The sequence below is a fragment of the Patiria miniata genome, unplaced genomic scaffold, assembly GCF_015706575.1.
Source record: "Patiria miniata isolate m_02_andy unplaced genomic scaffold, ASM1570657v1 HiC_scaffold_9, whole genome shotgun sequence".
In the NCBI taxonomy this organism is placed as follows: Eukaryota; Metazoa; Echinodermata; class Asteroidea; order Valvatida; family Asterinidae; genus Patiria; species Patiria miniata.
In genome coordinates, this window is record NW_024037076.1 from 2,165,800 (window position 1) to 2,189,827 (window position 24,028).

General features: G+C 39.7%; 1 protein-coding gene across 1 annotated transcript in view; it reads left to right on the forward strand.

The window, feature by feature from the left end:
* The window catches only part of LOC119720132, a 66,229-nt gene that overhangs the window by 36,380 nt on the left and 5,821 nt on the right, over nucleotides 1-24,028 (forward strand). Inside the window, exons 5-6 of the mRNA XM_038189687.1 lie at nucleotides 15,634-15,724; nucleotides 21,926-22,005. Coding sequence (XP_038045615.1) covers nucleotides 15,634-15,724; nucleotides 21,926-22,005 — 171 coding nt within the window. The remainder of the gene's footprint in view (nucleotides 1-15,633; nucleotides 15,725-21,925; nucleotides 22,006-24,028) is intronic.

Consider the following 24,028-nt stretch of genomic DNA (forward strand, 5'->3'; position numbering starts at 1 on the left):
TGTACCGTAATGAAAGTTTTTACACATGCATTGTGTTTTCTAAATAGTCAATATTAGGTTAATCCAAATTCATTGTGTGCTACCCTACATGATTATTTCTTAGTAAAATAAGTAACAAAAGGGGAACAAAACTGCTAATAACCCACTTCATTAAATCGAACACCAGACACAGTAATTTGCCAGGTTATTTTTGGTCCTTAGATAGTCGAGTTTCCATCCCAATGCGCGATTGGCCGCAGCGACACGATCGTCTTTCGGTCGGCTGTGTGGTCGGCACCGGCTTACGTCGATCCGGTTTCATTCATTAGGATGGGTTGCTGTAGCAACCCGTTTTCTTCAAGACCCCTTTTAGTGCCGCTGTTGGGCAAACAAGAGAGTGTTTTTTAGGTTACAATTGGGTCAATCTAAAATGCTGATCATTTTAAATTCTGCAAAGTTAAATGACAAAAGGGTCGGATTTATATTCTGGCAAATAGGCCTATTTCTTGTAAATTGCCAAAGATTCAAATATATATACGGTACAATGTACATATACACTGTGTTAAAATGTGTCTCTGTGTTAGAATGTGCGCAAAACATAATAAAGGATGTTGCAAAATACCGGTATCTCAATATCAATATATCTCATAATTGAAAAAGGGAAATTAAAGAAACAAAACATTAAATTCTGGAAATTCGTTTACACATTATACATTTTTTTTCTTCCTTTTTCTCAATATCATTGTCTTTGGAATTGGCTCATGTGGTTTGAAAATCGAAGCCAATTATGATGTTCCTTTTCAAGAAAGCATTCCCAGTTTAAAAAATAAGCACTATTACTAAATTCTCAAAGTTCTGTGTGTTGTTATTCCCGGTCTTGATCTAGTTATAAACTCATTGACTGAGCATGAATCGACAAGTAAAAATTGCAGTGACACGAAAATGCTTTTATTTTTTCAACTCGGCAACTAATCAGGATTTTCAAAATGGTGATATCCATGTTTTTGCCAAACAAATAATATCTGTGCTTAGAACATTTCTGCAGCTCGACGAATTGGTCCCCAGAAGCACAAACAAGAAACCACCCACGGCTTGATTTCAACCCTAAGCCTAACGTTAGAGTCGTTGTTAATTGTCCAGCCCCTTCAAATTCCTCATCAAATGACGTGTGAAGCCTGCCCCACAGAACAGCATGTCCCGTTGATTAATTGATTCATTTGTTTCTTTTACGGAGGTGTTAAAGTGGGGACAGAATGCATTCGTCTTTTGCTAAACCTCTCTTTGTTGATTGAAGGAATTTTAGAAGGACCTTTTAAAATTGGTATACGCATGTACCGGTACATGTACATAGATACAGTGAAAAGTATGTACAATGGTCTCTGTAAAAAATTGTAAATATTTTTCGTTACATTTCAAGTAGACAAATTTTAAAAATTAAAGAAAAAGAAAAACTTAATGATGGCCTCACAAACCTCAAACATACAAACAAACAAACAAACAAACAGAAATCAGCAACAAGATCAGATTGGACTTGCAGAATTGAAGTCCTACCAACCCATCACCTATTGCAGAATAATCAAGCAATTGGCAGACTGGCTCAAGTCTGAAATGTAGACCCTATTTGACAGCATGGACCACCTGCCATTTTCCCCCTAACTCCAGAAAATTGAGACTCTGTTAGACTTAGTCAAGTCTAACTTCAATGCGCCCTCATCAGCACCAATTGAAAAATACAAGCCAACTCATTTTAAGAGGTGGTGGGACTAGGCGAAGTCTACCCACTCCCATTGACCCGACGTCATAATCAGCCACACTACACTTAAGACCGCGGCTTGGCCGTAGCGTAATAGTCAAGCCCGGCCTTGGTTGCCAACTCTTGTATTGATTTTTACAAAAAAAGAAGACCCATCTGGCGCAGCCGCACTGCCCCACTCACGACGTCCATCTCGTCTTGACGTACTGCCTGCCTCTGCTCCGCTCTCCGATTGTTTAATTTGCATGGCAGGATTGATCAGCCAGCCTCCTCACACGAGCATCTCCAAGCTCGTAGCTCCTCCTATTACCCGCCGTCGTGTGGGGAAACAGGAGGCAGTCGGCAGAAAGACCTTTCACAGGGAAGCGAGGCGGACGTTTGCATTGGCACACGCCGGGGGTTGATGCACAAGCAGGGGAATTATATACACGATGGAGATGTGTGGTTCACATAGCTAGCTTCGTGTCTTCAGTTGCTGCTTGGATTCCTTGTGCAATTCTTGGAGAGTTCTGCTCAAGCATCATCGGATATTGCAGAATGAGTTGAAAAATCCACATCATTCTACACGACAAACGTGTTGTTGAAACTGACATCACACTACCACTGTGTGGGTTGATACAAGCATTTACACCTTTCGATGTCACAACAACTGGATTTTTTTGACGAATCCTCAAGGCAAAAAACGGCATTTGAGATTATTTTTTGTCAGTTCTTGGAGGAGAACTCTTCAGGTTTTGGATAAGGGAGCACGGGTCCTTGTTTATGTCACACCAAATTGTGGAGCGTTTTGAAGTATCTCGGAGTTGATGGCCTTTTTTCCTTCTTTTTTTAGCCATCATGAGAGGGAACGAGCTGGCCACATCATAAATACTCTCCCAGGAAATAAGACCGCTTAGAGAGCATCTTGGCCAAAAAAAGTGTGGTGTCATCTTTCCCCGTTGGGGAAAAAAAAACAAGTCAGCATTCTTATCTTTCCATCGTGTTGATCGTTTCCTTTTTATACTTTTATACCATTCAATTTGTGATGTGCAAGTTTTTCTACCGACTTTTTTTTAAAACTGGAGTGAACACCGTTCATAACAGATTTCTCCGATGATGAAAATGATCAAAATTATCTTGTCTGAAGGAACTGGAGAAAAATGTACGTGAGCATGTTCACCAACTTCTAAACAAACAAACTCTTCTCTGAATTCTTGCCAAGTGTGTTTTTCGCTCCGGGAACAAATTTGCTCAAAAGCTGTTCCTTCCTTTGGGAAAGCAAGCTCCGTTTGCCAAGATACATCGATGCCGGCGTCTGAGGTTGAGGGACTTCAGGCAATGGACGATTTTACGGACATGCTGGGCCGGGCCAAAGACTATGTGGCCTCAGCCCGCGAGACGGCCAAGGAGTACATATGCAACGCCAAAGAGTACTTCTATGCAAATATGCAGACGGACTACATGTAAGTGTGTCAGGCCACTGCTAATTAATATCTCGCTGGGGGGGGGGGGGGTTTATAATGTGTGTATTTTCCAGGGTTCCTTATTGATAGGTGTCGACTGATCACACACCATCTACTGAATATCATGAATATCTGCAGTACATGTAGAGCCTTTCTTGTGTAATTCAGAGAGCGGCCATATTTGTGTAGTTCCCTGCACAATTGGTGAAGATCACTATGTGGCAGGTGACACCATTTAAGGCACCGGCCTATTGTAAAAGCATTTACAATTTTGTAGTGTCTAATTAAAAGACCGGCTAAGCAAGCAAGGAAGGTAGTTTGCTGTTTAAAGCAAAAATCGGCTGTGAAACAGTTGCAAGTCATGGCATTTTGTCTGGTTACCGGTTCTTGCTAAACAAATATTTTCTGTGCATCCGTTTGTGCTCAGTGGCCCAGGAAACTCCTAAACGTCTGCCCACTGCGCAGAAAAACAAACATGGCCGCTGTTGCTATGGCAGCATAGGTCTTTACAAACTCATCAGCCACAGGGAGTCATGTGTGCATAACCAAGTAATAATGTGAATTACTGTTGTTTTCAAACCTGTTGTTTATAACAAGGATGTGAGCATGAATGGGTTGCAAACTAATGAAGCTTGATATTGCTGTGTGCATGTATATATTCGTTATGCGTGACAAGGCTCGGTACGTGCTTACTTGCGCATTTTTAAGTGAGGTGGTTATTTCTTACACATAACGTGTTGAGAGTTTCCAGGCGATCAATGCATTTCCCCATTTTGTTCATTGTGTTGTAAAACAGTGAGATCTTCAAGAAATGTTAGTGCAAAACACATCGTCTATTGTAAGGCATAATTTACATGGCCTGCATAATTACACATGTTCATTTTATTTCCGCAAGAGTTTATTCAAATTACTTTACTTAAAATGTCTGAATTATTTACGGCCGGAAAAAAAGTGCAACAGCATTTGCAGATGTGTTCCCACAAACTGGCGGCCAAAAATTTAATATGTCGTCATAGCGTGATTACATCCAGAACGGCTGTAATGTGGTCAACTTAATGGGTACCCGGAGACCCTTAAGCAGGCTTAATGCACGGGTACCGACGCCACCGACCGGTTAATGGATTACGTACATGCTGTGAGTGCGACCCACGAATGCTACGACAACACATACATGTGTTTACCCAAGCAAATACTCGTACCGGAATTTAAAAAAAAAAGAAGCTCGTTCGGCATTTTGGTTTATTAAATTCCAGTCGGCAGTTGATAGAATAGAAAAAGAGAGAAAAAAAAAGAAAACCACTTGTGTTGGCGCTTGCATTAACACTACTCGGGCTCTAACGGGCGTTGTGTATAATTTTGAGGAAATTTTTCATTCACAAGTGGATCCATGCAGTATGGCGTAGAGTGTATCGTGGCATTATTTTGTAAGAAAATTAAGTGCGATCATTAATCATTATTAAGGGTGTATTAAAATCGAGTTGGATCTTTTTCAAAAAGTGCGGAGAGCTTGGCCCAATTTGGCAAAGCTACTAAACAGAGATATAAAATTTAAAGCGAAAAAAATATATACATGTAGACATGTAATAGAGTTTTAGTTGTGTAAACAAGTAATAACTGGAAAAATTGATGATGTTTTCAAATTGTTAGTAGTACAAACTTTGGTCAACTAATTTGTACTTGATTTTCATTACAGATCAATAATAGTAGGACAATTTCACAGTTCTGCTTGCAGACGATATTTTACTTCCAATTTAAATGATTTTAAATTGATTTTTCCACGGGTAGTTGCAGCTTGAAAGAATAACAAAAACAAGTAACTACAAATTCAGATTGATTTGTAATTGATTGTAACTGCAGAGGAATTTGATTTGAGATAAAATCAGTAATTATTTCCACTGGCGAACGTTTATTTTTTGTTCCAATTTCAGCAATAATCTTTTTTTTTTCTGGCAAGCTCCCAACTTGAAAGATAAATACAAGTAATTCAATTTTGGTTGAAATTCGATTCCTGAAAAGTTTGGGTTTTTTTCGTGGAAGAGGAAAAAAAAAAAACAGCCTGCGATCTAGTCCATGTTTCAAAGTCTGCCGGTGAATACAATTTTTCCCAATATTCTATCGCCAGAACTAGGACATGAAATGGATACCAAAAAGCGTGCAGTCACGATGTGGTGGTGGCCTTCGGTTACCGGCTAACCCAAGTGCTGTAATTTGATAAGTTCCGGGTACCAGTAATTGAGGTCAAAACACTCCAGCTGTAATATTATGAACTTTTTTTCCAGGGTTTTAAAAAAAACAATCAGTCGGCCTACTTGTGTTTGCCAGTGGTAAAGGAAATCTCTCTCTCTGCCGTAATTTTTATTTGCATTTTAAGAAATTCCAAGCTAAATGCAGTCCACTAGTAAGCTGAATTTCTCATATATATGTAGGTGTACAGTGCATCCCAGAAAAAGCGGGCCCGGACAAATCAGCTGTCATAGGCCCTCAATCTAAACAAATATTCAGGTGAGACTAAATTTTGTTTGTGTGTTTTCATGCTGTTTTTTTCAATGCCGCAAAAAGTGTAAATTGCGATTTTATGGAGCTCTAGTTTCTAGTCATGGCTTGAAAAGTTTTCAACCAATTCAGTTTATTTTCCCACAGGCAATAAACAACATCAACAGCATGAAAAAAACACAAACAAAATTTAGTCTCACATGAAGATTTGTCCGGGCCTGCTTTTTTCTGATTCACACTGTATGTCAATAAATTGAGAACACTCTCTTCTTAAGTTGCGTTCCTGTGCTCTATTAACAGATTCACTTTTTTTTCTGTTAATAATTTTCAACTTATATGTTCTATTCCAACCAAAGCTCATATTGGCTGATTTTTTGGGGGTCGATGTCTCATTCGAAAGTGAATATTTTTTGGAGAAGGAATCTATTGTAATAAGTGGATGAATCTTTAAAGTAGTACAGTATTCCTGTAGTAGCACAGCATCTTTAATTGCAAAACATGCACAAAATTCTAATTTTGCAGGAGTTACAACACGTACCCTTCACATTGAGCGCGTTTTACAAAAGACTACGAACTTGAGATATTCCAGCAACGCACGGCTGCAGCGTAATTTAATAATTAAGGAATTTTCCCTTAACCCTTTACGGAGACCCTGAGGACTATTTTTTATCATGATTTTCATTTAATTAACTTCACCTTGGTTGCATAAAAAAAATCCCTCGTTGCATGAATAATTGAGCCGCATTCGGTTTTCCTTGACCTAGAAATTTCTAATTTAGCTTGGGAGTACGTTAAGGACAGCAGGGCATGGCTAATTAGACGTTGCATAATTGTACGGTAGTTGACTTCTTTTTTGTTTTCTTTTTTGTTGTTGCATTTTCCTTTTATTTTTTACACCCACATCCAGCTACCATGGCTACAAATTAAATCAAATTATTGAGAGGTTTTATATTTGTCGTGGCCATATTAATTAGATTTTTATTTATGCATCCCGTGTCGAGAGACAAGAAACAAATGTAACCCTGATGGCAACGCTGATTATACCGCTGATCGTTGTCACTCCACTTGCGTTGAAATGGAAAACAAAATTTACGGCTCATTCCGAGATTACCAAGCAGATTAGCACGGCATTATGAAACAACATACATGTACTTTGACCCAATTGTGTCCTGTCGCAAACAAATATAAGCATAAAGTCAGAATTTTTAAGAATTGAGATATTTCTATTTCTGGATTCTGCAGAACAAGAGCTTTCTAATGGAATGTAAAACTTGGGGGTACTGAAGGAAATTACAACGACCAAGTAAATTGTAGAAGTAGTTTTTGAGAAAATGGCATTTAAAAATGCCGTTGTTGTGTAACAGTGAATGAACACTCAACTAATAAAGCAGGATGAAAAGGGGTTTTAAAGATGTTTGATAGAACAGAAACAACTCGGAAAGGTGGAACAGGGGTTACAGATTGAGCTTCACCTGAAAACAAAAAAAGTACCATTTCAAATTTTGGCTTTGCCCAAGTGTACTGCAAAACGGCATTTTCCGACTTAATTGTAGCAGGTTGCAATTTTATAGACTAATCTGGTGACTGCCATTTTCTGCGGTGGCACCAGGCTCGCGTGAGTTGACCTCAGGTAGTACGCACTCACTTCGGGCTCCTTCGACCAGTACAATGTAGGTCACCAAAATGTGCACGCGCCTCGTCTTTAAGAAAGGTCCAAGCCAAGTTATGTACAAGAAAACTCTCTTTTATTGTCGTACATTTTGAAAGAAAAGCAAAATAGTAATGGATGACTATCGGTACATCAAAATTCACAATTGACTGAGTCAAATCGTAAACACCAAATGGAGCGTGATGTAAAATAACGATCGGCAGTGTGGAAAACCACTAGAGCGTTGCTTCACTTCTGTCAAAGAAAGCACTATGCTCTCACTTCAATCGCTAGATTTGGTCCATTGGACATTTCTGGAATATATTTTTCCTGACGGCTTATATTTGCTGTTTCTGTGGTATTTCTGTGTTTCACCGGGAAAATAGATTTTGTTTTTAAATTGCTGTTTGTCTAGCAATACAAACGTTAAGATATTTTCAATGAGACAGACAAACAAACAAGGTCGCCAGTCCCCTCCCCCAGGATTCTCCTAAGCCCCTCCCCTAAAAAATTCCCTTTGGAATTCAACAATAATTTTACCGCTGATTTAAAAAAAAAAAAAAAAAACATTTGGCCAAACAACAATAAATATTCACAAAACTTGTTATAATGTGAATTAAACTGCCTTAAAAGTAAAACACATTATAAAAATGGCATAATCACTTTGAAAACAAAATCAGTCCAAAAGTATTGGGTAAATGTTTTTTTTTAGATGGAATTGCGGAAACATGACGCTGAATCGGGCATTATAGTTCTGGCTACGACATCTCACTACAGCACACCAGTAGCAAAGATGGAAGTCGTAATCCCAAAACACCCAATTCAGCAATTAATTTTTCTTTCTTTCTTTTTTGGTCTCTTTCTTTTTGCCCTCCGGTTTTTTCCTTTCTTTTTTTGCTCTGAAAGTTCATGGCGTAACGACACCGGGCAACCCTCCAGGGCGTGTGCACGGCAATCAAATCACTTTGATTTCAACGCGACACGCTTTCCATACCCCTTATATATTCTTCCCGGCAATAATCGCGTTGTCGCGGGGCGACAGACTTAATCAGCCCCTGGACGGGCGAGAGTTGATTTCCCTTGTCGGTTGCGGTCGTTGGGAACGAAGGCCGCAATCAAAACACTGAGTATGTACAAAGTGCGTTCCGCCTTTTACTTACCCATTTTTAATTCAAGTGGGAGGCAGTGATTTCATGCTAAATGCAAACACTGCGCTGAAAAATTAGTGGTGAGATTTAAACCTGGATTTTTCAACATTCAGTTGAATTCCACTATTAGGTTCTGATTTCAGAAACTGGATATTTAAACCAAGCTTAAAAAATTATTAGCCTTCCATTTTTTTGTGACACAGGCTTAAGAAATCAACTGGAACATCCTCCAATTTGCTTCATGGTCTCTGATTCACTTGCTGTGGTCTTCTTGATTTAGTATGAATAGCCTGCCCATTGGACTTAATATCAGAGAGTTCCCATCCGTGTTTTCAACATTACAGCTCTGGAGTGTTTTTGTAAAGGCCCAGTGGTCATTGAATCCTGCCAACTATACCCAGTCATTGGCAGGGCATTGCATGCGGCACCTCACTCGTCACTTTTTGTTGGCATGACTGTGAGCTGGATGGGAACTACCGGTGAAATCGGATAACCGTTATTCGGTTTGAAAAAAATAGGATAACCGGATTTTGAAATGTCTGATTTCTCCCACCACTATAAAAAAAATAGTACATGTAGTTTGTTCTTGAATGCCAGTTTTAAAGTTATCAGACATTTTCCAACGGTTACATATACCATATTTGTCCGATCAAAAGGATTGGGCCCAGTCATATTTTACACTGTAAACATGGTAAAGTGCAAAGCTCAAAATTGGCTGTGCCACATGCAAGATATATAGATCATTCTGTCAATTTTTCCAGCAGGTTTTTTTTGTGTCCATATGTGTGCAGATATCTTTATATCAAATTTATTCATTGGTTCCAGGCGCGCTGACGTACAGTATCTAACCCCAATTTTCCCCGGCGCCCCGAGTACAAGTCGCCAACCCTGGCGAATTTTTTTGTTGTGTATTTGCATTCTGCTTTTGTACATGCACCCTCAAGAACGGTAGACTCTGCACGTTGTGTTTCATCGCCTCGGCCGCATTATGCGGGCAGCAAAAGCAATATGATTGATTGAACACCGGAAATTGGAAAAATCTTCGTGCTTTGCCTGTGGGTCACTGAACGTTATACGGTACATGTCCGAACCATGTACATGTATTGGTGTCATTCGGCCTGCAGATATACCATTACAGAGAACAAAAAAAAAAGTTGCTAAGCTTGTACAAGATTTATTACAAAATGCTGATCAAGAACTGCAAGCCATGGTACAGTTTGGGGTTTGGGCGTAGTGATGCATTAAAAAAAAAATTGTCAAAAAAAAATCATAAAAAAAAAATTATAATAACAAACAAAACAAAAAAGCAGTGAGCACGATGACGATCAACAACTGCAAGCTTTTGTTTGATTTAAAGTTTTTGACATGGTATTTTGAGAAAAAAAACAAGGACGTGCTCGGCACATATGGTTGTTTTGGTGGCTTGCGGGCACTGTTTGTTTTTGCCTGCTGGTTTTGTAATAGGAACCGGTGCCGTGATTGTCGTGTAATCGGGCGTGACCGAACGAAATTAGAGCTGTGTGCACTGCACTTGAAGTGCCCAGGCAAACACAGCACGTAGGTGCACGCAGAAAGTAAGGATTATTAAAAATGATGCCCGTGCCGGAGAAGTACATGTATGCTGCTCGTTGCCAATTTTATCAGTGTTTTATGAGGTTATGTTGAAATACTTCAATTTTGATATCCCCAATGCAGTATTTTATTGTGAGATTCTCGTTACAGGTACATTTACAATCAAGTGTACCTAGTGTTTGCTCGACGAATAACAGCCCAATATAGTCAATCTAAATAATATGCAACTTTTTGCTGAGCCATATTCGTGTCCTTCCTAATGGTACCTACTACCGCTGGGCGAGTAACTCGATTACTTGAGTACTGGCGAGTAGTTTATGCTACTCGTTGCTCTACTCGTGGTTTTTCATCTACTCAAGTACTCGTCCCGGCGCGAGTAGAAGCAGGTACTCACGAGTAGCAATTTAGGATTTAGGGTTCACGGCTTAATACGTCCCCTGCAAACAGGGAATCACTCCCTCCACCTCTCTCTCCCTCGGATTCCATACGTTAAACAAAAAAAATTCAAGTAAATTACTCTAAACGTTGCACAGTAAGGACATCTCAGTGCTGCAGAATGTGGCGTAACTTGCACGCTATTTGCTGGTATTTAAACTTCCCATCATACTAACGTATAATGTCATTTTTCTGCTTTTATACGAATTTGGTTAATTACTCACGAGTACTCGACTACTCGCCAGTGATTTCTTTGCGACTAGTCGAGTAGGACAATCCAATACTCGCCCAGGCCTAGTGTACACGTGTACGAGTACGTGCACGTACACGTGACATTACAACCATTGCTATAAAGCAAGCTTCTAAAACACTCTCTTTGCAACATGATTTTGAGAAATTCCGTCTCCCGTGTTTGAAACCTCTTAGAATTACGTGTAGTTGTTTTAGTCACCAAAGCATTGCCAGAACAACAAAAAATCTGGTGCTTTATACTGTATATGAATTATTTATGTATTCTGTGTTTTCCATAACCAGGATACAGCCATCGGGGAAAACTCCTAAATTAAACTTGCATAATACCGGTCGTTCCCCTCGGGGGGAAACTTTCAAAATCGTTCGCTCTCTTATCTTTCGATTAAGCTTATGAGTAATAAACCCCTTGGCGAATTTTCAAACCCTCGGCGAATTTGCAAACCCTTGGCGAATTTCGACTTGCATGAACATGTCTTGTAATTGCATGCACGTTCTGTAGTGGCTTAGATAGCCATTAGTTCACGACTGAAAATGACTGGAAAATGTGTTTTCATGCAAACTAGAGATTATCTTTGCAGTATTGGTTTCGTTTGCTAGCCCTACATTGGCAATTCCAGCGTAACATGTCAGTGACAGAGCTTTTAAGAGTTCAGTGAATAAACCTGACAATAATTTATTCACATCTTATACATCCATCATCTAGTAATGGTCAAGGAGATTACAGACTAGGAGTTTTGGATCATTTCTCTGAATCATTAATTAGATATCATGGATGATTAAGTCTGTCGCGGACGTTACACTTCTTTTCATAATGTTGCATTACCCACATGTGCAATGTGTAATAGATCAATGTATGACACGATAGTGTGGTGTCACCACATGGAACAACTTTTTACAATGACATGATCATGAATCTGTACACATATTGTATTTGTTAAATGTTTGGCAGATGTCAAAACACCAAATGGTGCATATACAATTCGACATCACATTTTGAGTAACAGCTAGCACACTGAAATAGGACAGTGCAGTGGGCAAAAAATCAGCTCAAATGTGATGTCACAAAATCAGGTCTATCCGCTCCATTCACAATTACCCCCTCACCAGCAAAGAAAGTACAGTTGGGGGTGACCGACCGAGGCCATCTTGCCTGACTGCAATTTTGCCGCGACGTGACGTGCGGCCGTACCACTGCGTGTACATAGTAGAAATCCCTGGTGTACATGTACGTACGACACACACAAGGAACTGTGCGCATCAACCAGCTTAATGTCCCGCCCATGGGACATCGTTGCTAGGCGAAAGGGCACCCTCTTTCGTTGGCGCACAGAGCTCATACTGTATGTGCTGTAATATACACCAACCTTAATTTTCCAGATCTTCCAAATTCCATCAGAACATTTTATAGGATTTTGTAGGATGGAGGAAGGTAGATTCAAGCCACTATTACCTTATGGGGCTAGCCGTATGCCCTTGGATACTTGGTAGGTAAATTTACAAAGAGCCTGCCATTGGATTCTTGCACAGAGGAAGATTTTGTAGGATTCAGGAAGGTAGAGCCAAACTGCTTTTACTTAACATGGGGCTTGATGACTTCAAACTTGGTAGGTACAAAGAACTTGTCATTGGATTCCTGCACAGTGGAGGATTTTGGAAGATTCAGGAAGATTTTAAAGCAAGAAATTCCTCATGATTTTTTTTTACAAATCCAGTCAAGACCGATATCAAGTACCGGTAGGACTAGTTTTCTAAACATTCAGGCATCAGGGCATACCTAATAGAACACACTGGTCGACTTTCGTCATTGCAACCAACGGACCTTCGAAGATTGATTCGTTGGATCAATTTCCTGCCGTGTACATGTTTACCCCTCTGATCCGCCCGGTGTATCCCTCTAACGATACCTCAGATTTATGCAGTCTTTACCCGAGGTGGATACACCATCATCGATTGGCAATTCAGATAAGATCCTTCGCAGGACATCCCGCAGCTCGGGAGAGCTTTTAATGGAGGTTAGCATCGTTAGGTCGAATCCCTACAAACCAACTCATATCAACCACTGGTGAATTTTCAACTTCGGTCCTAGTGCCGTATTTACCTGGAAAACTCTGAGGCAAACTCTACGCACTTTTAAAACATGCCCCTTCCCATCAGCCTACTTGACTTTCATGAATTGTGTGTCGGTGCATCCTGGTTTGGGTTTTGTTACGTCTTGAGTTGTTGGCTTTTCAAGAACTTGGTGGTTTTTATTATTCATTGCACAAGTACATCGGGATGGGCTGAGGTTATCTTGTGGTACATGTACTTAGCAAGGCAAGCTCATGTACCCTTTTCCTTCGATGTACTTGACTCTTTAGTTTAGGCCATCTTTACAGCCTTTTCGTGGATCAGCTGTTTTCCTCTTTTCTTGCTAGTTTTGTTCAAATGTTGAATTTCCTCTTCTACGCTGTGCAGTTGCCTGCTTGTCTTAAGGTTATAATGCCTCATGAGCCAGAGAAAAAGAAGTTTGTTGCAAGAAGGAACAACTGGTTGTTGTTTTGTTTTTTTTCCCATTGTATTGCTATAGTAATCCTACTTGTACCAAATTTTTCAAAATCTTTTACAAATTCTGGAGGATTTTGAAGGTTCGTGGAAGGGTACGCGTAGAGTCAAGCCACTATTAAACATGCACTTTGTTTGGTAATATACATGTACATGTAGTTAGGCATACAAGAATATTTTGGTATCTCTTTTTTTCATCTCACTTTTTCCTTCTTTTTATTTCCACCTTGTTCTTATTATTAGCAGTTTGTGTCGGAGGACATGATAACACGCACTGGCTGTTTTATACACGAAATGACTCTTGCGAATCAGTGTTTGTGGCATTTGGATGTATATCAGAAGTTGGCTGACAAATTTTGCCTTTTACAAGAATCGAAATTTTTGGCGAAAATAATCCCGGCGCAAAGCGGTTAAAAAAGAAACATAATTTACATGTCCATGGAATTTCAGTATTATGTACATGAAAGTTCAAAATGACTTTATTTCTAGCTGTCTTGTTCAGTTCTGGATCTCTGGGGGGGGGGGGGGGGGAAATAGAAAACCGTGGATCTTTGAAAGAAAAACAGAAATCTTGGAGCCAGTTTTTGAGTTATGGGCCCTGTAAACAGATATTTTGTTTTGTGTGGCCAGATGTGAACAACCTGAATTCCCTGTTCTAGGTTTTCGGTCACGTCCTGGCAGACTGTAGCGTTCGTTTTGTACCCCAGAGAGAGTCTTTCTATAATGGGACTCGATCAAACCCTCGAGCAAGAAGTCTTGCCAACGGCTGAAAAACAAAACACTAGTCAATAACTAAAATACCAGCATGGAATGTTAAATGATGTTCTCTGCTTGACGGGAAAGCAAATTGTGAACTTGATATAGATAACTTTCTCTTCTTTTTTTTCTTCCTTTTTCAGACAAAATGTTTTAGTTACCTCATAGCATGGGTGCATGTTGCTGTACACTGTGTAATAAAAACCAGAACAGTTTGAAAGTGCGTATCAAAAATCTTACAAATTGCCATAAAATTTTGTCGAAGAAAAACAATCCCTCCAGAAAAGTGCAATCAGCGGAACGCAGTTCAATGCTGGCTCAATAAACGATTTTCTATCAATGCTCAACTTAATCTTGTCAAAGCTCTACGCTCAGTTCACAAGCACGATGACAACTTAAGTGTGCGGATCAATAGAAAACCAGACAGTCCATATGTTGGGTGAATTACGTACATGTAGTATGGGTGCTGTACAATCCCATTATGCGTCCCCAATTTATATTTTACTGCCGGCACAAAATGAAGTGTCGTTGCCGCGATACGGCGCGTACTTGATTAAATTAACTATATTTAGATAGTGGGTACATCTCCAACGATAATTTTAAAGATATGCTGTTTGTGTTGATGTGTGATCTAACATTGGGGTGGTGGGGTGCACGGGGCTGGGGGTGGGGTGGGGTTGACCCTGGGGGGGGGGGGGGGACTCGATGTTGTGTTTCCCCTCCGCGTCCCTTATCTAGCCTTTGTTCCACTATGGGCAATGTTTGAGTGTTCACTGACCCCAGAATTTGCCAGTGATAAAAAACATGTTTATTGAATTTGAAGCCCTGACGTTACAGCAAGTAATGAGATTTGTTTCCACGAGCGTACGTCATAACGTTTTTTGAGTACATGTATGTACATTGTACCTTTTATTTTAGGATCGCTTTTTATTGAGTTATTTTGTACGCACGGGGGGGGGGGGGGAGCCTTTTCTTTTTGTGACCAAAAAACATGAAGAAATATGTATGTTTACATCTACGTGGTTGTGCAATTCTCTTTTCTTTTTGTTTTTAATCATTTGAGGAAAAAAGTGAGAGTCTGCATGCTTTTTTTTAAAAAGGATTTTCAAGAAGGGAAATATTTAAATGTCAGTACCATTTTCAAATGTTAATGTTAGTCTTTGAATTTAAGGTAAATAATTCAAAGACTAACTTTCAAAATTTGAAAACCACATTTTTCAAGTTTCATTTTCCCATGTTCTTTATTTTATACATTTTTTTTCTATTACCTTTCCCGTTCACGTGCCTTGCAGAAATAACTGTTTCTAAGTGTTCACTTAATTGTTCTTATTTGATTAATAACTATTCATTTAATTAGTGCCTCCATTGAGATTGTCAGCCTTGAATATTCATTCAAATGAATGAATATTTATTCAAATTGTGAATAAGTTTTCATTTAAATTATGATGGAATATTTATTCAAATTGTGAATGAATATTCACTCAACTGATAAATATTCATTCAAATTACGAATGAATATTCATTCAAATGACGTGCGACGCATCGTTTTGTTTCAGATGGACCAATTTTACTTCGGATAATATTAATTTGTTTCTCATCTTTTCTTCTCTCCAGAATCCAGACCACTGCCAAAGCCCAGAGTGAGGCAGAATATCCTGCCTACGGATTGACGGGTCCCAGCGCACACATGCCTTCCAATATGTCGGTAAGTATCGCTTAGAACACCGATTTTATTTTGCCATTTTCCAGACCATGGCTCTGTCTCCAGTTTTGACCTCATCTTCTGTTTCAGCTGTTCAAACTAAATTGAAAACCTTTCAATTTGGCCTCAAATTGCAGAATGGTTCTCCCAAGTCAAGACCCGAAAATCTCATGAAGAATCTTGAGACCACTGTTACTTGTGATGGATCACAATTTCATCACAACTCAACCACAAATTCAGCACAAGTCCATCGCAATTGTATCACAAGTCCATCACAAGGCAATCATAAGGCCATCACAAGTCTATCACAAGTCCATCACAAGTCCGTCACAAGTCCATCACAAGTCCATCACAAGGCCATCACAAGGCCATCACAAATCCATCACAAGTCCATCACAAGGCTATCACAAGTCCATCACAAGTCTATCACAAATCCATCACAAGTCAATCAAAAGTCAATCACAAGTCCATCACAGGTCCATCACAGGTCCATCACAAGTCTATCACAAGTCATCACAAGTCCATCACAAGTCCATCACAAGTTCATCACAAGTCAATCACAAGTCCTCCAGTCCCAAGTCACGTTACAAGCTACTCATCTGAACTGAGACAAAGGCATTCCTTTTTTATCTTTCATCCCCTGTTGCCTGTGACTGGACTTGTGATTTGCTTGTGACAGGGTTTGTGACGTGCTTGTGATCTATCACTTGTTACCTTGACTACATGTACATGAACAAAGTGAATGCACGAAATGGGCACTATATGTAAATGTTTCAATTTGCCCCCACGAATGTACATGTACATGTACACTGTGCACTGAACATGTATAGGATAGTATACATGTACATCATCGGAAAGTCGTAGTTATTCAGCGTGACTGTATACATTTCATGCGTGCATTCTTGCATGAGCGACGCGGTAAGAGCGCAGTCCACGCATCATTAATTTCTGTCCTGCATTATTGAAAAGCTCTGATATCTGATTGCCTGGATGTGTAATTTTTGGTTAAACATTTACATTTGTGGGCATGCATTTCTGTTTTTAATGGAGAGACATGAGAGAAGAAAGGTTGGGTTTTTTTTAAGGGGGGGGCCTTCTGTTCATTTGGGGGGGGGGGTATTTTGTTGCCTTTGCATTTTATTTCTTCGCAAAAAAAAACAGGCGATCAAAAATTGACAACCAATAAAATGACGTGCTGACATTTAAGTGGGATCCTCTTTAAAACAAAAGAGAAAAGATACACCGGCAAGTCGACAAGTTCAGGTTTTGCTTCCTGCGAGCTGAACTCTGTGGGGACAGTGTTATTTACGATGGCGTTGGCCAGGTTATTAAATGTCAACATTGGGGTGCAAAGGAACGTGACATGTACGCTTGTTTTTTCCCCGGCCAGTGATAAACGGACTTGAGCTTGGAGCGCACTTAAGCCGGATTGTCAACTCATATTATTTTGCCTTAATTTTTTTTTTTTTCCCTCGAAGATTTTAGTTATGATTGTAGGATACATGGAGAAGAAAATACTTGTCTGGGCAATTTCATGGCTACCCACTTTTTGTTTTCAGTAAAATTTTATTGTCAGGCTTTTAATTTTACCAAAGCCAGCAGACAAAGTTTCTTGGAAATTGTATGTAAAATGGTTTTTTTTTTTCAAAATGAGCATGACACTGTTCAAAAAGCAGTTACTATATAGACTACCGTGACTGGGCCGACAGGTAATTCATCAACGGCCATTTTCTGAGGTGGCACTGCAGTAACACAAGTCGCGCTCAGGTAGTATGCACATTTTAAGCTCTTTTGACCAATAGTGTTACCAAAATGCGTGCGTCGTCTTTTAAGAACGCGGGCGTTGTGCGCGTAAGCGTGGCACATCCCCAAAAATGGTTTCTAATTTTGTTTACCAGATTACACTATGGTTTCATTCAAAATTGATGTCCCAAAACTTAGTATAATTCTAGATCAAAGTTACAGTTACCAAAAATTAAAGGAGATATAACATTTGATATTGTGTTCTGAGATTAAACTAATGATAAGGTACCTAGGTAGGATGATACGTGTAAAAGATGTAAAAGTAACTGCATTTAAAAGGCAGCGGAGGAAAGTGTGGTTACTCGCATTACATCACTGTTACTTGCATCACACTTTGAATGCCAAAACGAGTGTGAACAAATGAAAACTTTCTGGCCACAATTCTGATCAAATACACACTGGCTTTTCTCTAACAATTTTGAAAACACAGATCGCTCAGAGACTCTAAAAAGTGTGAAGTAAGTTCAGGAAAGAAATGAAGTTTTGGGAAGCATGTCTCATGTGGCACAGAATTGCCTACCTACATGTATATGTACATGTAGCTGTTCTGACTAAAAGGCTGTGGCTAAATGACCTGGCTACAACTAGCAGCACACACATGTCTATGGAAAGTGGCTTTAGCTGCTTCCATAGGCATGTATATAAAATTGCAAGCCGTAGTCACATAGCCAAGTTATCAAGACACAGCCCAAGCTTATGGAAATTCATTTTGTGAGTCAGGCTCTTTCATCAAAGACTAATATCAACCACAATAGAAACAGGAAGGAAAAGGCTCTCGAACAGCAACAAAAAAAAGAGATAGATTGTTTCCAATATGACGATCTCAGGCAACACTCGCCTGCTCTATCCATCATTCGTGCACTTCCTCTCCTGCCTGTAAGGAGAGTTTTTGTCATCTGATCCCCGCCTATCCTTGAGGAACGTGACGAGAGGAGGTGTGGAGTTTTCCATCTCTGTGCCGTCTGCGTGACACTGATAAATAAAGTAACGGGGACGGGGCTCACTCCGGTTGCGACGGGGCGATGCATAATTTGTTGTCACCCTGCTTGCAAAATATCCAGAGAGAACGTGACAAACAAGGAGTTGTCATTTCTGCATCTGCGTGTCTCAGAATTTAAGAGTAAGACTTACTTGCTTAGTGGAGCTGGATCTATAAAGGCCTCGGTTTAGGAAATGGCTTGTACTCAGTGACCCAGTCAGTCAGATATCAATGGGCCTTTCACCCAATCCAAAATCTCTGTGTATATACGACCCAGGTCCGACACAGAGATTTCAGGAAACCCTTTCAGGTCCAGCGCTCTACACGGGTAAAATCCTACCCTGGTCAGGACCAGGGTTGAGAGGCTCTGCTTGGGTAGACAATCCGACATCTACAGCCGACCCGTGTACACACCGGTTTAAGTGTTGGATGGGACCTGGCTCCGCTTACCGTGGACTTGTGTCGATTTCAACACGGGGACATTATAGGCCAGACGATAGTTTAAAAAGGCCTTAAGTCATGAAAGTTGTACTGCAAAGCACACAGTTTTCTGCTCTTACAGTACTTCCGTCACATTTCAAAGATTGTAAGTAGTTTATAAAGCAGAACAAAGTGCCAACATCAGAGAGATCATTTACTTAAATATTGAGACAATACGCAACGATCACAACATCTCTAGGCCCTGGAAAAAATTATGGTTAAGGCCAAAAAACAATTCCGGTTTCTGGTATGCGCGCGCATCGCCGTAGCCATGCGCATTGGCAAAAATTAAAAAGGGTTTTTTTTCAATGTACAATGTAAGATGTCTCAAAACTGCCAAACTCACTGGTTTGACTGGAATCCTGCTGCTGCACAATTTTAACGTGTTTTTAGATGGGGTTACAATCAAGTTTATGTCCTACTTAAAATGCTCTTTCCAATTAACATCATTTCGTTTCAAACACATTTTGTAGCCCAATTGGGCCTTTAAGAACAATTTGTTTCCTAAATTAGTTAAAAAAAAAAAATTGTTCCCCATTTAGAAATTTGAAAATGAACTTTTCAATTGAAATATGAAAATGCACAGGAAAATGAAATAACATTGGCCAAAGACATGAAAGAGCCTGTTAATAGTTTACAACAAACTGTATTTTGTTCTGATCTGGCCACCATCTTTGAGGTCATCAAACTTTTGTTTTGTTTTTATCTTGCATCGCGATAGGTCTCCTGACGCAAGCGGGTGCCCTTAAGATGGTGTAAATTATTTGTCGGTGGGTCCCCTAGGACGGTGGTAATTCCTTCCCTTAGTCTCCCTCAAGGGGGAAGGAGAATAAATACAGGATGCCTTTAAGGAAGAGGGGAAGGTCTCTCTGGGCAGATAACCGGGTCTGATATCGCCACTGGACTGCTGAACTAAGTCTAGTCATGTTAGCGTTGGTCTTGCGTTTTTACTTTTTTGGGGGGGGGGGGAGAGAATTTCCATACAGCATTCACATGTGTGGGAACGATTGAGAATGGTTTTTCTCAATACTAGACTTTAAACCTTTTGAAATGTAGGGCCTACACGTTTTTAAATTCAAATATGATACGCTTTTCAGGTGTACTATACAGCCCCTTGAATTTTTCGCAATAAATTTCCTGTTTTAAGGGTTTCATCAGTTGATCAAGATTCACAGATTGAGTTTGGAAGAACAGTGCTACAGAATTTTGTTTGATAAAACATCCTTCTTTTTTTTTCATTGTAAGAATCAACAGTCGAAAAGTCAGATCTTGAGAAAAAACATTGTCATTTCCAAAAGTGTCTCCTCTGGAAATCATTAAGAATTAATATTTTCATACCACTTCTTCAAACCCCCCCCCCCCCAAAAATCTTGCCCAACTCTAGTAACACTGACTTGTTTATCCGATTACCCATCCGTACCATCACGAAAATTGCCTGTAGCCAAAATCACATCTCCCCGCACCCACTACGACCAGAATACAAATAATACAGCCTGGTTTTTCTATCCTGAACCATGCAGCTACATGCGTTTAACTGGAAATTTAAGCAGGTCAATAAAAAACAAAATTCTGGCAAGAAATCCCAAAGCGTGTTTGTCTCGCTATCGCCCCGCCCCGCACATTTGGTTGACATTTAGGGAGCCTGCCGCTCTCGTCGGTGCCCCGTTTGATCGGCGCCCCTCATGCATTAAACGGCCAGGCAGCAAACATGTCAAGAATATTCATAAATTGCTCGATGCTCATTTAGCTTTGTGAAGATACCGGTACTTTAGAACTACCAGATCAGCCATATTGATCACCATACAGAATTTGAATGAACAAAATTAAATGACGCGTACATGTAGAACTCAAAATTAATTTTCTTTCAAAGAATAAATTATTCGCATATTAATGCATAGCATAAATATGCAAATTACTCATTTGTAATCTGTCAGATACATAACATAAATTGTAGAGGCTTTAATAAGTCAACTTAGAGAAGGAATAGTCATCAACTTTCTCAAGAAAGTACACAATGTAACTTATCAGGATCCAATTTTTCTTCCTGCAGGAAGAAAAAGTGGGACTTTGTGTTTTCCAGTGTGTCATTGCACATGTAATAATCTCTGCCAAATTATACTGCAAAGCTTTGTTTCAATACAAAATAATTGGGCAAAAATGAACATGCTATACCTGTAAATCATGTAAATAGGAAAAATGTATTCTGGCCACACATTTAAAATGTTCTTTAATAAGTGGGATTTCTATATTTCCTTGGAGATATTTCAAGCAATATAAACATTTCCATGTGGATTTGGTAAAGCCGGAAATTTGCCAGAAAAAAAAAATTACCATCATAATTTATTCAGTGCATTTCTTTTCTTCCTTTTTTGGGGGTTTGTTTTATAATCAATACCGAAACACATGTACCCGGAGGTAAATATTGCATGCTAACAAAACATCTGTCACGCTGAAGATAATCCTCGTGGTTTTTACAAGATGGGCGTGATAAATATGCATTGATGCAGCAAACCGGAAGTGTGTTCTGACGGCTTAGAGCTTCAGGCCAGACTGTTCACAGTTGCAGCAGAAACAGCACTGGTCAGTCGCAATGGCCAAAACTGCTTTAACAGCTGGGAAAGTACATGTGCATGCGCAGCCGCGCATTTTGAAGTTTGGTTACAATACGGTAAACACAGCGTTGCACTTGTGAAAACAGTGCAGTGGAATTTTGTTTTGTCAAAGTGAATGAGAGCTGTCCGGGCCTAATTTTGTGGAGTTATAAGCAGAATAGAGTTCTCAGCAAATTTATGTGCTAAGCATAAAAAGATGAGAACATTCTTTACTTGTTATTCAAATCTGTCATCCAGCGAACTGGAAACAGAGTTGATTTCTGGCCTTGAGTTTTGGAATGTTTTTTTTTTTGGAGTGTGTGACATCATTTTGTTTTTGTATCTTTGCAGAACGGTGACCGGAAACTCGCGCAGAGTGCACAGATGTACCACTACCAACACCAGAAACAGCAGATGATCGCCATGGAGAAGTGAGTCCGGTCGCTAGACCTCAATCAGTTATTTTTTTTAGACTTTTTTTACTTCTTTTTTTTTTCTGGGCATTACCAGTGTTGAAGTCCAGCCCATCGCCAGTCCTCACATATCCATCAAAACTCAAGACTTAACTCATTCAGTGTAAAATCAAAAGCTTATCAAATGAGCTGTCACAAAGGCATTCCTTTATTGTTGTTCATCAACTATTACTTACATGTATGAACGGACAAGTTTGTAAATTGATTTGTGATTAATTCTTGACTGGACTTGCGAAGGACTCATCTTAAAAACTGGGCATTACACAGGAAATTCTTTTGACATACATGTATAGACGAATTTGGGCATGCGATTACTGTACACTCACCCCCTTCAATAAAGAAACCATTGTACAAAGCAGCTGCCCCATGACGATTATCTGAACAATAGCTAGCACCATGCTTTCGCCATTGAATCGGGCCTTCGTGATGGAAGTAGCAGAATGCCCGAATCTTAACAGTCAAAAACTAATCAATAAAGGTATATTGCATGTCAGTTTTGGAACATTTTCAAATTAACTCTTAAAGTCAGATAACCAATCTACCATACAAACTTTATTGCATTCAAATCGATGCATTGGAACCAACGCCATGCTTCATCGAACTCAAGGGTTGAAAATCGTCTTAGGCCACTTTTCCTTGAAAGCGAGAAAGCGCAGTTAGAGAAACACACAAAGGATTTATTTCTTATGTTCAAGAGTAATGTGTGACTTACCGTATTCTACCGACTTCGATCTGTAAACTTGATAAATAAAAAAAGTAGCCCAAGTGGCTTTCCAAGTCCCGTATTGTGGTTGCTGTATCTTTAGAACAAAACATCCTTATGAAACCAACTAAAAAGCATTTGGAAGACCAGTTACTTTACTCAGCAATACACTAGACACGATTTTGTATACTACCCCCACTTTTCCGAAAACATGCCTGATTCGACTGTTAGGTTTTTTGTGGGACAACCACATGAACAAAGTCTCCATGTGAGTTTAGGATGTCATGTTTTCGCATTCGTACCCTTGAAATGTGTGCAAAAGCTCCTGTGAGGTTGAAGGTTTTCTCTCTTCCATCAGTTTTAAATCCGAAAACCTTCAGAAGTCGGATAGTAAGCCACATTGAACATACAATGAAATCCTTTCCTTTCGACCGTCTTCCTGTTGTGTAGTGTGAACTTAATACGGAGCAAAAGAAACAGCGTACTTTTACATCCTGAAATGAGTTGTTTTCACAAGGGACTGTGGTTTCTCAAGAGAAATTGCACTCTGTTAGCCTCTAAAGCCCTAAAGAATTCCCACAAACTTTGCCTATGAATCGGTCGGACTTGATTTCATTTCCCGTTGAAATCTGTGCAAGCCATACTGCAAATCCACAAAAGCCAGTTGTTCATGCAAAACGCCTACATCTTCCGTAACTGTATGCTGGGACAAACTTCATCAAAAGACCTTAACTTGTCAAAAAAACAGAGCCACCACTTTCGCTCATCTTAAACTAGAATCTAAAGCAGAAGCACATAACAAGAAATCTCGCCTTTAATCAAATCCAGTTCAAGAATTGTCCACAAAAAAATGCAACTCAAAACCTTCTGTGAATGAAATTCCCCCCGAGACCGCAACCGCAGAGCCCAGAAAATGTTGCCGGCGCGACAGCGAATGGAAACACACAATCGCGGCAAGATTGGGACTTGGATACTCAATCACAAAATCAATCCGCGGAATAGAAAACGATGAAAGAGGCGTCATATTCCCGCCGCCTTTCACTGTATGCGGGTCGCGTTCCAAAAGCCTCGGGGTGAATTCCACAAAGTCATTTTATTCCCGACTCAATTTTCGTTCTGTACTTTGTTTCGTTTCGGCTGGCACTGCTTCTTAAAGAAAAAAAATGTCTAGCACACATTACCGTCAAGAGTGAGCCAGAAGCTAAAAGTAAAACAAAATCCATAATTTTGGAGGCATCACTAGATTTCCAAGGATTTCCGCTCGCAAGTCGTATTTCA